The 14,354-nt window shown below is 45.5% G+C and overlaps 1 protein-coding gene across 3 annotated transcripts in view; it reads right to left on the bottom strand.

Annotated features, from left to right (window-relative positions):
• Nucleotides 1-1,130: 1,130 nt before the first annotated feature.
• Nucleotides 1,131-14,354, bottom strand: part of DHX9 (DExH-box helicase 9) — a 208,302-nt gene continuing 195,078 nt past the window's right edge. For all 3 annotated transcript variants that reach the window (XM_086955648.1, XM_086955651.1, XM_086955658.1), the window contains exons 26-28: nucleotides 8,506-8,621; nucleotides 7,986-8,186; nucleotides 1,131-1,826 (exon numbers count right to left, since the gene is read on the bottom strand). In XM_086955648.1, coding sequence (XP_086811774.1) covers nucleotides 1,484-1,826; nucleotides 7,986-8,186; nucleotides 8,506-8,621 — 660 coding nt within the window. In that variant the 3' untranslated portion in view covers nucleotides 1,131-1,483. The remainder of the gene's footprint in view (nucleotides 1,827-7,985; nucleotides 8,187-8,505; nucleotides 8,622-14,354) is intronic.

Below are 14,354 nucleotides of genomic sequence, written 5' to 3'. Positions count from 1 at the left end.
CTGTTATAGTTGTCCACAATGAGAGTTTCAGAGTTAAGGACGAGAAGGTTGTGTTTGAATTTTTTTCTTGCGTATTTCGAGAGATGGGGGGGGGGGTAGAGAATGGACCAGGAGTTCGGGCCATGTTGGGATAGCTGAAGAGGAGGCATAGTAGGGGATAGTGGTAGGTTATGAACATAGGTGCATGTATGAGGACATCGGGTGATAAAGGCCTATCGGGGTCATGTCAAGGAAATAACAAAGCTGGTCATATAAATAAATAAATTGAGGGGCGAAATTCAGGATAAGGCCACTAGGTGGCACTCAAGGCTAGCAGGTCTGAAAGGAATAAGACTATAGCTAGTCGTATAAAATAAGCCTTGAGGGGCGAAGTTCAGGATAGGACCACTAGGTGGCGCTCAAGGCTAGCAGGTCTGGAAGGAATAAGACTATAGCTGGTCGTATAAAATAAGCATTGAGGGGCGAAGTTCAGGATAGGACCACTAGGTGGCGCTCAAGGCTAGCAGGTCTAAATAGGTCTGTATAGGGTCATTGTGGTTCAGGAGGAAAAAGGTAAGCGGTCAGGACGTTTGTTGTTGTTGGCTACGCGTCCATCTTAAGGGGTCAGGAAGTAAAGATCATGGATTCCACGCCATTTTGACTCTCATGAGGGACGTGGTATAGAAATGTCCCCATCGGTCAATGTCGCTATTCAATTCCATCAGATCACGTTGGCCCAACTGAAAAAATAAAACTGGACTTGGGAAGGTCTGTGACGCACGAGTAGAAAACAGGACTGGAAGCATGGGGAGAATGCTTGCTCTCTGGGTTTAAGGGCAAGACTTAAGAGATAGCACATTTTTGCAAAGGTTTCCATTCTTTCTTGCGGTGCAGCAGAGGTGAGAAAAAAAAGAAACTGGGCTGGGAAAAATGGTCATGCCCTGGTGGGGGTCCTCTATGCAAATATAGTGATACAAACATTCAGGCCTCCCCAAAAAATAGTCTCTTAAAAATCTTGTGAAAAGTTTCTTCCAGTGCTGCCTTCAGTTCAGGCAGTTCCCCACCAGTTGGGAAGTGGGCAAGCAGCACAACAGTACATGGGGTAATTTGTATGATGCATAAAAAATATTAAGAAAAAACGCAAGACTAAATGATACAAAAAACACATTTATTCCGATGTCAACAGTTGTCTACTGAGAGGAACTTTTCCACATGCTGAATGTGCATTATACATAATGTTTTAAACTAATAGCTTCAAGTAAAAAAACAAATCCACCAGTTAACGAGAAAAACTGGTCATCTGATATGGGCTCAGTAGTCTATATAATACACAATAGACTGCAGCACATCCACAATATTTTCTCATCCATGTAATTCACGTTGAAATGGAAGAAGCGCTTTAACGTGTGTGTTAAGAAAGTCATTTAAAGAAATGTGCCAAACGCACAAATTCCAGCAACTCAGACTGGAAATATGCTGCTTTGTGTAAGAGCAACAGAAGTCCTTAAAATCCGCCTCTACCTTGGCCCCGGAATCCTCCACCAAAGTCACGATTTCCTCTCTGATAACCTCCACCAAAACCTCCTCTACCTCCAGCTCCACCTCCACCAAAGCCTCCTCTACCTCCACTCTGGTAACCACCTCGATATCCTCCACGGCTTCCATCACCCCCAAATCCTCCACCGCTTCCTCTGTAGGATCCTGAACCTCCAGAGTTAAATCCACCACCATAATTTCCTCCTCTGCCTCGGAATCCGCCTCTGCCTTGGTTACCTCCAAATCCACCTCCCCTGCCATCTCCGTTATCTAATCGGGCCATTTTTGGAGGACGGGGACCATCTCCAAACCTGTAAAACAAATCATTTTAACTTTATTATCCTCTTGGTACAGTTTGCCATTTACAGATGGTCAACAATAGCAGCAAAGTGAAAGTCTGGGTGACAAAAAATATACCATTATCTTAAGAAATATTATGAACAAAACTTTATTTTGCCAGAGGTAAACACATGAAATGTCCTACTTATCCAGGCTCTTTCTCCAAGTGCAGCAATAATGAAGTAAATTCTTCTACACTACACCCATGACCCAAAGATACTCACCGATATTCCCAGTACACATCAATCTATAAATTACCCTGTAATTCATAGAGAGACAGACGAAGATGTGACCGAATTGGAATTGTAGAGAGACTGTTAGTCTTCAGGAATAGCGCATTCTATTGATAACTAACAAACCGCCGTGTGGCTCACTGATTAGAGCGGCAGACCCTGATGCAGAGGTCGGGCCCAGGACCAGGGTTCAATTCCCGACGCGGCAGGGTCCTGAGCCCAAAATGTCCACGGACTTGATAATTCTCGCCTCGGTGCCTATTCTAATCATGGGGTCCCACGCTGCAACTCTGGGCAATAGCTTGCTTAATCTCCACTACGGCGGCCCACCCGCTGCAGGATGCCTGGCTTTGACCTTGGGGATGCCCAGTAAGGGGCTAGCTCACAGGGAAAAAGTCAGGACGGGTTCCCAAGGCAAGCGCCTTGATGCCTTCGGGTGATACGTGCGCTATATAAAAGTTGCAATACATTTACATCCACCTAAAGACTAGCTCTTCTATATAGCAATTGCTCTAGAATGCTAGTCTCAATGTAGTTGGATACATTTGTTTGCAGACATCTGTGCATACTGGAAAACCACAAATGATATAAAAATGTTCAAGATGCATATACAGAACCACAGAGTAAGATTGGAAAACTGCGTAGATCAGAACAAAGATAGGAGTCAACCAACCAAATCCATGCTGATGATGCAATGTCCACAATATCAGTCTACATTTGGCTGAATTAATGATTCATAGGCATTTCTTTACATTAAAATGTTTACTTGTTTTAGTGTACATGGCCACAATGTTGAATATCAAAGTGGCACCAGATCTGAGGAGCAAGCAAGGGACTTTAGTGAGAATAAAAAGCAATTAGGGTGTTACTGGCCATTTCTACAGCTCAAATACAATGGTTACTTACATGCAGATATATATGCTTTGAATGAATGCTTACTGTCAGGATGAGAACCAAAGAACATTAACATGGTGAAACTAGTGGAGAAGTGTGGCTCACGGGTTAGAGGAGGCAGACCTGGAAGCAGAGGTCAGCCCGGGACCAGGGTTCAATTCCCGGCTCGGCGGGGTCTTGAGTCCTAAAATGTCCATGGACTCGACAATTCTCGCTCCGGTGCCTACTCGATTCACGGGCTCACACTCTGCGACTCTGGGCAATAGCTTGCTTAATCTCCACAATGGCCCCTCGCGGCGGGATGCCTGGCTTTCACCTTGCAGATACCCTGCCGGGGTTATCTCACAGGGGAATACCAGGACGGGTTCCCTAAGCAAGCGCTTAGAGACCGGTTGGTGATGTGCGCTATATAAATTCCTGTACATTTACATTTACATAACTAAAGAATCAGTTAAAGCAGCAGTGGGTGCATCTAGTTCTTTGGTTATGTAGTGATTGCAAGCGAGGTAATGGATCTTCAGACCTTTTACTAAACCTATCTCAGACTCTAAAGCATGCCACAAGCATCCACTGAATATGCTTTGCTTTATCGCACAGCAATATAAAGCTCAGAACTGAAACTGTCTCCAAAGGCAGAGTTGTATAAAAAGTCATTGAAGAACATAATTTTTTTTTTTAACATTTGAGCCAGAAGTCAATTACTTCCTTTAGCATCCTGTGCTCCAGATAGGGTTCCGTAATATCTTAGTCTTTGATTTTGCCCAAACCATTGGAAAACAAAATGAATATTCCAGGTGGCACAAAAAAAGACTATGGACTTCAGTCTTTTTGTTGTGGATATGATTTAGATACCCAACTTTAAGGTGTTAGAAGATGCAGACTTCCAAAAAAGGTGGTATGACTTCCAAAATGTAAGCATGTAATTTTAGGACTTCCCCTCTAAATGATCACGAAGATAACCCTGTAATAATTTGAAGCAATTTAAAAAGCTGCGACTGCAAGGCAGACTCACCATACCAAAATAGGCTTTACTCAGATGCTTTTCCCCTCTGATTCTACATTTCAGGCAGTGGTGCTTGGAAATTTTATCTGGTATTAGCCATCTAGCTTCATTGCTCTAGTCTTGAAAAGGCACCAGAGCACAAAGGGTCTTTGAGTCTTTAATTCCTTTGAAGTAGGCAGTTTGTCCACTTTTATTCTTTTAATAGCCTGGACGGCACAGAATGCTAAAATGAAACCCCTCAAAATGACAAAAAGCGGAATCATCTTACGAAAATTAGTCATATCCCTCACTAAATGATGCTCTGGATTCTGTAAGGAGTTTGGTTAAGACACTCCTTTATTCAAATTAAGTTTTGCCGAAACCTATGGTCTGGGTTACGTCTAAGGACAACAATGTCCATGCAGTGTGAAGTTAGCTGGCCACAGTTAATTGATGCATGAATGCAGTTGTACGTGTAACAAAAAATATATGTGACGATTTTCACAACATGAGCATCACCATTTATTGGATTGTTTTCTGTATGGGACGTTTAAGATCAGTGGAGTACTGAGTACAGGAATATATGGACGCCTGATTTCAGCAGTGAAGCTTACACCAGTGTCATCACCTTGGTGTATTCTCTATGTGCAGTCAGACCCAACGCCAAATCTGGCAAATGGTGGTGCAGACACCCCCCACACTAAACCTCAAGGAGCATCTGGAAGCTTTTATGGTAAGCGGCTAAAAAGTATAAATTCTATAGATCGTAGGATACCAGCCAATCGTCCATGTTGAGGGCCAGCAGAAGGTGGCTCAAGCCAGTATCGTCCACTAGTTCTTCTGACTGAAAAGGTTCAAGAGGCAAACGTCCAAGACTGGTTGAAGACTGGTCCTGCCTGGGGACCAGGAGGTAAAGGGAGTAAACCCCATAACCACTTTTGTCAATGGGCACCACTTCTAAAACCCCTCTCCCCCAAACAAATGGGTAGAAAGAGAAAAAAAAAATCAAGGTGTGTGTCAGACAGCAATTCTCCGGCACGCTCCTTGTGGAAGAAAGTAGAAACCGGCAAGTCTAAAGGAAAGGGCATAAAGGGCAAGGAATAGCACCTGCTGATTAGTTGGATGGCGCAGTGATCAATTGCGATAACGTAACGGGTGGGCTATAGGAGGGCAGGCCAAAGAGGTTTTGAGGCAGCAGAAGATGGCTGGTTGTGGAGCTGCTGCTTTTGGTTGTGATGATGTCTTACACAGCTCGAAAGAAACTGTACATTTTGTTGGGGCATTTGGATCGGCTGAGAAGGTTGACATTGCTCGGACTGCTGTGCCTCAGTCGCCTCAACTTCCTGCACGGTCAATGGAATTATTTTGCCATGATAGGTAGGTGTGAGAAAGTACATCTTTTGGCATGGTTAGCCTCCACTTTTTGCCTCGCATGGATGTGGTTTCGATTGTAGTGCACAGGGTCCCTGTCAAACAGGTCCCCTGTGCCAGTGCTTAAGCGTATCCTCAATTGGTACTTCTGCCACCCTGTCAGTCTCTAGTAAGTGGCACCATGGGTACCTTGGGCCTGGAAGCTAAAAAGTCCCCTGGTACCCTCTCACTAGGACCATGCCACTGCCCCCGCAGCTTGCATGCACCTGTGAGGTGAAAAATGACAAAGTTGACAAGGTATAGGTAAGTCACCCCTCTAGCAGCCCTTAAAGCCCTATGGCATGGTGCACTATACCACAGATGAGGGCATATCTGCAGGAGTAGATATGCCCATAAAATACTTAAGTCAATTATTTTTAAATGTAAGTGCCAGGGAAGCCATAAGGAGTAAATGGGCTGGGAACTAGACTATTTGCGTTCCCCAGCATTATGTTGGGTACACTCAAATACGGAGTGTTTGGCATGAAGCAACTCCTTGTAATAAAAGCCCCCCTGATAACCTACAGACACTGTGTGGTCACATACTGGCTTCAAGCATTCTGCCACACACAGACAGGTTTCTGGATCCCTGGGCAGAGGTGTCACATCTCCTACCCCAGGATGGACCCAGTGCTCAAAGGGGAAGCTTCAAAGGCCTTCCACCTTTGTAATGCGACTCCCCCAGCCCCTGCAGCTAGCAGCAGATGGCAGCCCTCGGTTTACACCCCCACTTTGGGCGGGAAAACCAACAGGAAAACATAGAAAACTAGGTGTGACCAGCTCTGCCAACTCCACGCCTAAGGTGGGAGAGGCGAGGTGAAGCACATCTTTCAGTCCCCGTCATCTTGAAGATAGGGAGACCCCTTTAATCAGGGCTAGGTCTATACCCCCTCCCACAGGAGGGTGACAATAGTGGGTCTAGCCTCTTCAGTTAAGGTGCCCATTGGCCCTACCTGCTACTCCCCTAAAACGCCCCCTAAATGTTTTATTTAGGTAGCTCCCCTAGACTTGGAAACTAGTTCCTGACGACCTAAGAAGGACGAAGACAATGCTGTGCAGCAAAGGCTGAAGACTACTATTGACTTGGCCCCAGCTCTACTGGCCTGTCTCCAGCTTCCAAGACTTAGCAAAATAAGTGGACGCCTGACCTGCAGCCAGTGACTTCCATAACCCGAGGAAGACTGCCTGCTCTTCAACAAAGACCAGAGACTTCTAAGGACAGCAGATCTGTTCCTAAGAAACCTACACAAGGGCTCTGGTGCCCTTCCGAACTGCCAGTCCTGCCCACTCTGCACCAGACGCCTACGTCCAATGTCCAGGTGGACCACCGACCTAGAACAGGTTCCCCAGCGATCCTGACCTCAAGTCCAGCGTTGGCTGACCCCTCCTTGACTCCACGGTGACGGGTACAACACTAATCCAGAGCCTCCCCCAGACCGCGACCAGCTCCAGTCAGAAGAATCTGACGTCTAAGGACACCGCTGCATCCAAAGCCCCTGGGCCTTTTGGTGAGCTGAACACCCTACACTTCAACTTCTGCTGTCGCTGGTCACTCTCCTGCAGCCTCCAGTGCGACGCCTGCAGCCTGTTTGTCTGAAGCAAGTTCTCTATTGAAAAGTATTAAGTGCCCGACACTGTATTTGCACCCTGCTGCCACTTGTGGTGTATGTTTGGTGCTTCTTTGTGGCCCCCGTGGTTGCTCTAACCCCCCAGAGTTTGGCCCCTGCAACTGATTTACCTACCGGCAAGCAGTGGCGATTTGAGCACCACCAGTCTCCATTGAAATGCATTGGGCTGAACTCCGATCTGGACCTCTGCACCGGCTGCCCCTGTAATGCTGGTGGTGCAGTTTTGGTACTCACCTGACTTCTCCCCCTTGCGGACCTTTGGTACCGAAGACCGGAACTGTAAGTTATGTACTCACCTGTATAACCACATCACTGTTTTCCTCCATAGGTTAACATTGAGCTCTTTGAAAATTGCACTAAGTGTCGACTTTTAAAAGTGCTTATCTTATTGCAAAGATCTTGGGTCTTGAAATAAAACTCAAAGCTTATTTTCATAAAATTGGTATGGATCACCTTTTTGAGTCGTGTGTCTCTTATTGGTCAATGTTGTGCAATAAATGTCTTATCTTACTCAGTGTTAGGCCAAAGGCTTCTCGCCCACACTACCACTAATAGAGCACTTTAGGTTTACATTGAGCCCTGTATACTTCTGGGGGAATCTCGGGACTCTGTTTAAGGTGTAGCCGACTAGCAGTATACCATATTCAGAGCCTGGGTCCTACAGTAAGTCTTCTTTTGAATGAATCTCCAAGTGGTCAATCATAACGGCCAGGCTAATATCTGCTCTGAGTGACTACATCAGGAGGTGGTAAAAATAAAACAGGATGACACTTCCATCACTAACAGGGCCTAAGAAGCCAGAAATACTAAGTAAAGAGTAAAATGTATACTAGGAGAACTGGGATATGCCTATTCATAAACAGCTGCATAAACACCATGTATCATGTTGTTGAAGTCCCCGATTGGTACACAAACAGGTGGAGTCACTTGTAACATATTGGGATTATTAGTTCTAGGGAGAGTAAATGCCCAGGACCAGCTCACCTTGCATTGCCCATCATAAGGTTAATGCCAGCTGTGGAGGGCCTGGAGACCAAGCGGATTATGTTCAGCATTTGCTCATTCCCCGGGTCCAGTTGGGAAAGAATCTCTGGATCTTTAGTAACTTCGACAACAAGGGCCTCCATAGTTGCACGCAGTGCTGTGATGTAGGCTGCAGCATCGTGAGGTATGAGCAGCTTTATCCTAAAGCAGGACAAAAAGAACACATCATCAACGTTATATGAAGGAATGAGAAGTGAAAACTATTTCTAAAAGTTGATACAGTTCATAGACTCCCTGGTGTAGTTTCGGGGACAAGTAAGAAGCAGAGGGAAAGGAGCACCATCACATTTAAACTACTGCTTGCTGAATCAAAGAGCTGGAAAATAAGATTGCTTAGGAGCCTATCCAGCTATTTACTTTTCACACCAGCCTTTTCTAACATTGCCATTTATCACAAATGCGTCCTTATTAATTGAGAGGCAAATCAGATATTCTGCACATATTAAAAAAACAATCTTACCAGTCATCCAGTACCACCATTTCCCCATCAGACATTACTTTCTTGGAGGCGAACAGAAGCAGCTGGAGTGGGCTCACCATGGTCATGCTTTTGGCAGAAATTGCCCTTGTCCGTATCTACAGGGGATAAGAAAGCATGTCATGGTTTACAAGGTGGTGGTAATCATTTTCCAACTGCATTACAACAAGAACAGCAACATCTTGCCCTAGTGTACCTCACCCAATGTGGCTTAAATTTCAACCACTGTTAATAACGGAGGTCGATACTGGAATAGCTGCTCTAGCTTTGTCATATGCGCTTTGCAATGGAAAGAAAATTTCTTAATATAAAGCCATTTATGCATATGAACCTCCATAGTGCTGTAGACCATGTGAGTGATGTTGGCACTTTTAAATGTAGTACAGAATCAAAGGTTCCTACAGGGTGACATGGATTGAGCAGAAAGTGCGTGCAGATACTTAAGCTTACTGATCCTTGCAGTCATTCAGTGGTAGAAAGATGGAGGAAAGGTAGTTGTGTTGTGCAATAATTACTTGATTATGCCAATGCCATCATTGTCTGCCCACCGGAAGTACTAAACAAACAACATTTAGGGGGTTCAAAACAAAATTAGGCCAATACTACATATGCACAAACTCTTGCCTGCATGGAGAGTAGTGCATTAGTGAAAGGCAGACAGGCTGTTTGAAGCCACGCGCTTCATTGTGTGGGCAGTAATCTGGCTGGAGTTTGAAAGCAGGGAGGAGAACCACCTGCAGGCAGGTGCAGTGACTTAGCATCTGCCTGCAGAAAAATAGCTGGGTGTCCCAGAGGCCCGCACCCCTCTATTCCAAGGGGAACCACAGAGTACGGACACAGGTGGAGTGCCACCTCCAACTAACACAATTGCAACTCCTGATGGTCTATGTTTCTATGTCCATATCTGTAATAAGGCGTTGGAGCAAAGTCTTCACTCATTTTCATGGGGCAGACCCACATGCAAATAAGAGCATGCGTCCATGGAATCACACCATCGCAATCACAATATGTGGATGCACATGCCTGCTGGACCCACCCAAGTGCACTTTCGGTAATGTTGGCTCTTTGAAGGCAGATTACCAGTATAAAAAGGTCCAATCTCTATCCTAAAGAGCATCCATCAGTTAATTTGTCACACAGGATGAGGTCAAAAAACCTCTGCCTCATGTAGTAATATTTAGCCCATCTCACACCCCCATACCTCTAGCAATCCAGTTAAACTTGCACCAGACACCACCACCATTTCCCCTACCCCACAAAGATTTAAAGGAGACGGACACCATTTCTCTGTTGCTATAAAACAGTGGCATAAGCTTACCTTCGCAGCACAACACTACCAGACCACCTGGCTTACAGTAAGAACCTATTAATGTGTCAACTTTATTTCCCCATTCTAATTTTGTATTCAGCTTGCTGTATGTCCAGATATGATTTAGTTTATGATGTGTGCCAAATGGACTAAGAACTAAATACTGTAAGGCGTTGGAAGAGAAAGGTTCATTTAAATAGAATACAAGGTACACATGGTTAGGAAGCAGATAAATGGCTGGATTTGTTTGTGAGAAGTGAGAAAGGTCAGTTCAGCAAGTTGGCAAGTGAGAGGGGAGGGGCATATGAAATCTGAGGGTTTAAGTCGGGTAAAACCAGTATTTTGTCTAATTTCGCAGCCTTCTACACACAGCCTTTCACCCTGTTTGGATCACATAAGACGCCATGGGAAATGCAGGAGAAAAAAAATAAAAAAGAAAATAAGGAAAAAGTAACCAGCAGAAAATTGGGGAAGGAAAGCTGCCAAAAGAGGTTTCACTGTGGGACACACACCAGCGCACAGACTGAGTGGTGGTCCTGAAGGGAAAGAACTAACAGTAATAAAAATAAGTAAGACTTTAGGTGCGTTACAGATGGAAAGCGGAAGTCTTATTTCTTAGGAAAGGTTTTTTTCCTGTTAGAGATATGTCCTAGAGGCACAGAGCTCCCTTAAAAATAAATCAACCCTCAAAGTCGCCTTGCTGGCTCATAACATTCCTAGCATCAAGGCTGAAATATCATTGTTCCTAAAGTGATTCCAAGGACGATTAGCTTGCATACAAGATTATTACATGAACATGGAGAGCTTTGCCAGAGATGCAATGATACTAAGTTGTATACAGAATTGTAAGTGGTGCCTGGTGCAGGTTATGACCCCCATTGTTTGAGGTTTGCTCCTGCTGGTGGTGATGTTTAATAATAGTGGTAAAACAGAACGGTTCACGTTTTGGATACCGAAGACCAAAGGGCATGTTGCTGAGGGAATGATAGTGATGGGTATGAGGTATGAGTCTACCAGTACAGTTCAATTTCTGCAACCGAAGAAACGAATAGTTTCTTACCTGTCGGTGTAGTTTTGCAGCTTGAAGATCTTTCTGGATTGACTATGATGTGCATTATTCCGTGGTCTAGTGGTTGGGTCCGGAATCGTAGTCTTTTCTTTCTTTTTTAGCCCAGGTGGGCGTCTACGTCCCACCTTCTGGTGTACTTCCTCTGACGTTGGCACGCTTCCTGCGGAAGCTCCCACCTTTGGGCGCCATCTTCGGATTCTTTTTTCTTGTTTTTTTGTTCCGTTCGTGAATCCTTGGCAATGTTTACAAGTTCTTCCTCAAAGTAAATGATTTATCACTTTGTCTTTTAAAGTGTCTGTTTGTATTTTATACCTTGTGTTTCCACCTTCCTCTCCTGCCTCATCTTTCTGGCGGAGGTGGGTGGGTTCGCTAGTGAATCCAGAAAGATCTTCAAGCTGCAAAACTACACGGACAGGTAAGAAACTATTCGTTTTGCAGCTTGAATCTTTCTTGATTCACTATGCTTGTAGCGGTTTGTTAGGTTTGTGGCGGCTGGGTGGAAGATGAGCGTTGGTTGTTGAATATATGTTGAAGCACTTTCTGTCCTACCTGTGCTTCCTCGTTCATTTGTATAACCACGCAGTAGTGCTTAGTGAATGTGTGCACTGAAGCCCATGTTGCCGCCAGGCATATGTCTTGAATGGGTGTGTTAGCCAGGAAGGCTATTGTTACTCCCTTATTTCTTGTGGAGTGGGCTTGTGCCCCCCAGTTAGCTCTTGCCCTGCTTGCTTGTGGCAGAATTGTATAGTTTGTGCGATCCATCGTGCAATGGTGCCTTTTGTTACTGGTCTACCCAGGAAACTGGTTGCGAAGGACACAAGGAACTGCTTTGTCTTCATGTGTTCTTTCGTTCTTTCCATGTAATGCATTACTGCCCTTCTAGCGTCCAGAGTGTGCAGTGCCCTCTCTGCGCTTGTTGACGGTTTCTGAAAGAAGCTTGGTATCTGTATTGTTTGGTTCATGTGAAACCTTGACACCACCTTTGGCATAAAGTGTGGGTCCGTTCTCATTACCACCCTGTCATTATGTATTTGGATATAGGGTTCTTGTAGCGTCAGCGCTTGCAGCTCGCTTACCCTGCGCAGCGAAGTGATTGCCACCAGAAAGGCTGTCTTTATTGTGAGCATTTGTAGTGAGGACTTATGAATGGGTTCAAAGGGCGCTTTCATAAGCTCTGTTAGGACCAAATTAAGGTTCCATGCCGGTGGCGGCATCCTCTTAGGTGGTGCAATCCTTTTTGCCCCTTCCAGGAATCTCTTAACTACTTGTGATCTAAAGAAGCTCTTTCCTGTCTCTCCTCTTGTGTAGGCTACTATCGCTGCTAGGTGTACTCTTAGCGAGGATGAACTTAGTTTTGCTTTCAGCAGGTGTGTTAGATATTTTAGCACCGTTGATTCCCTTGTCATCTTCTTGTGTAGCTTTTCCTTGCTGCACCATTGTGTGAACCTTTTCCATTTCGCCACATAGCACCTTTGTGTGGCAAGTCTCCTTGCCTCCTGTAGCACCCGGAGCGTGCTCTCCGGTAGTCTTATGTGTGCAAACTATGTCTTCAGGAGCATGCAGCTAGGCTGAGGCTCTCTGGCTTTGGGTGTAGTACCTCTCCGTTTTGCATGGAGAGTAAGACTTTTCTTTCCCCGAATTTGTGGGGTGGTCCCTGTGCCATTTCCATTATCTGTGAGTACCAGGTCTGCCTGGCCCACTGTGGTGCCACCAGGATCAGTGTAATGTTTCTGGTTCTGCACTTGCTGAGTACCCTGTGTATCAGTGGTATCGGGGGAAAAGCGTAGGCAAATGTTTTCGACCAGCTTATCCATAGGGCATTCCCCTGGGATTGTTCCTCTAGTTGCCTGGATGCGAAGTGTCTGCATTTTGCATTCTGGTGTGTTGCAAATAGGTCTATTGTTGGTGTCCCCCACCTCCTGAATAGCTTGTGCGTTTCTTGAGTATGGAGTTCGCTCTCGTGGGACGCTGATGTCTGTCTGCTGAGCCGGTCTGCTTCCACATTGTCCTTTCCTGGTAGGTGTATGGCTGGTAGGTCTATTTTGAGGGGGAGGGCCCATCTTCATATATGCTGCGCTAGGTTGGATAGTGCGACTGATTGTGTTCCTCCCCGTTTGTTGATGTAGAACATCATTGTTGTGCTGTCTGTGTCAACACGCTCTGGTTGTACAGTTTATGGAAGGCCTTCAGGGCGAGGAGCACGGTACTTAGTTCCAGGTAGTTGATGTGTTTGATCACATCTGGAGTCCACAGACCCCTCACTGAGCTTGTTCATGTGTGCTCCCCATCCCTTCTGGGATGCTTCTTTGGTGATGTCACTGTTGGGGTTGGTGGTGTTAAAGGCTTTCCCATTGTAAAGTTCTTCTTGTTCCACCACGTTATCTCCTCCTGCACTGCGTGCGTTACAACCATTAGATCTTCCCAACTTCCTGTAGCTTGTGACCATTGTTGTTGCAGCCATTCCTGGAATGGTCTCATGTGGAACCGTACATTGGGGACTAGGTGTATGCAGGACCCAATCATCCCCATGATCTTGCTCGCTGTTCTCACTGTCAGAGCCCGCCCCCTCTGGTAGTGGCGTGTCTCCTTCAGCAGGGCAAGTGTTCTCTTGTCGCTGGGGAACACCTTGCTATGGATGGTGTAGATATGTGCCCCAAGGAAGATCTTTACTTGCTCTGGTTCCATTGAGGATTTCCTCCAGTGTACGGAGAATCCCAGGTCTGTCAGTGTTTCTGTGACCCGCTGTGCGTGTTGCTTGCATGTCCTGTGAGAACTTGCTTTTATTAGCCAGCCGTCGAGGTAAGGGTATACATGAATCCCTTCCCTCCGCAGGTGCCCTGCCACGGCAGCGAGACATTTGGTGAAGACCCTTGGTGCGGGTTTTAGTCCGAAGGCTAGTGTTGTGAACTGGTAGTGCTCATTGTTCATGGTAAATCTTAGTAGATGTTTGTGCTGTCTGTTCATGGGAATGTGTAGGTAGGCATCTTTGAGGTCTATGGTGGACATTAAGTCTCCATCGCTTATCTGAGGAATGACCTTGTAGGGATGTCATTTTGAATTTGTGTCTTTATGTATCGGTTTAGGAACCTTAGATCCAGGATGGGTCTTAGCGTTTCGTCAACTTTTGGTACTAGGAAATAGTTTGAGTACACTCCCTGGTTTCTTTCTCTGAATGGAACTGGTTCAATGGCTTCCTTTTGGAGGAGTTCATGTGCCTCGCCTAGGAGCAGCGCTACTTCTTTTGCTGAGTGCGCCTTCCTCCTTGGTTTTCTGTTTGGTTACTGCATAGAACTGGAAAAAAACCCACCAAACTGTATGATGTTTAGTATCCATTTGTTTGTAGTTATTTTCTTCCATTCCTGGAAGAAGTGTTTTACTGGTGTTACATGTTCGTTGATCTTTAGTCCGTGTAACCCTTTTCTGTTGACTTTGTTGTGCCCCTCCCATAGAGGT

Source organism: Lissotriton vulgaris, chromosome 1_1 (genome assembly GCF_964263255.1).
Source record: "Lissotriton vulgaris chromosome 1_1, aLisVul1.2, whole genome shotgun sequence".
Classification (NCBI taxonomy): Eukaryota; Metazoa; Chordata; class Amphibia; order Caudata; family Salamandridae; genus Lissotriton; species Lissotriton vulgaris.
Note: the sequence above shows the minus strand (reverse complement) of the source record. Positions and strands in the feature narration are given on the sequence as shown.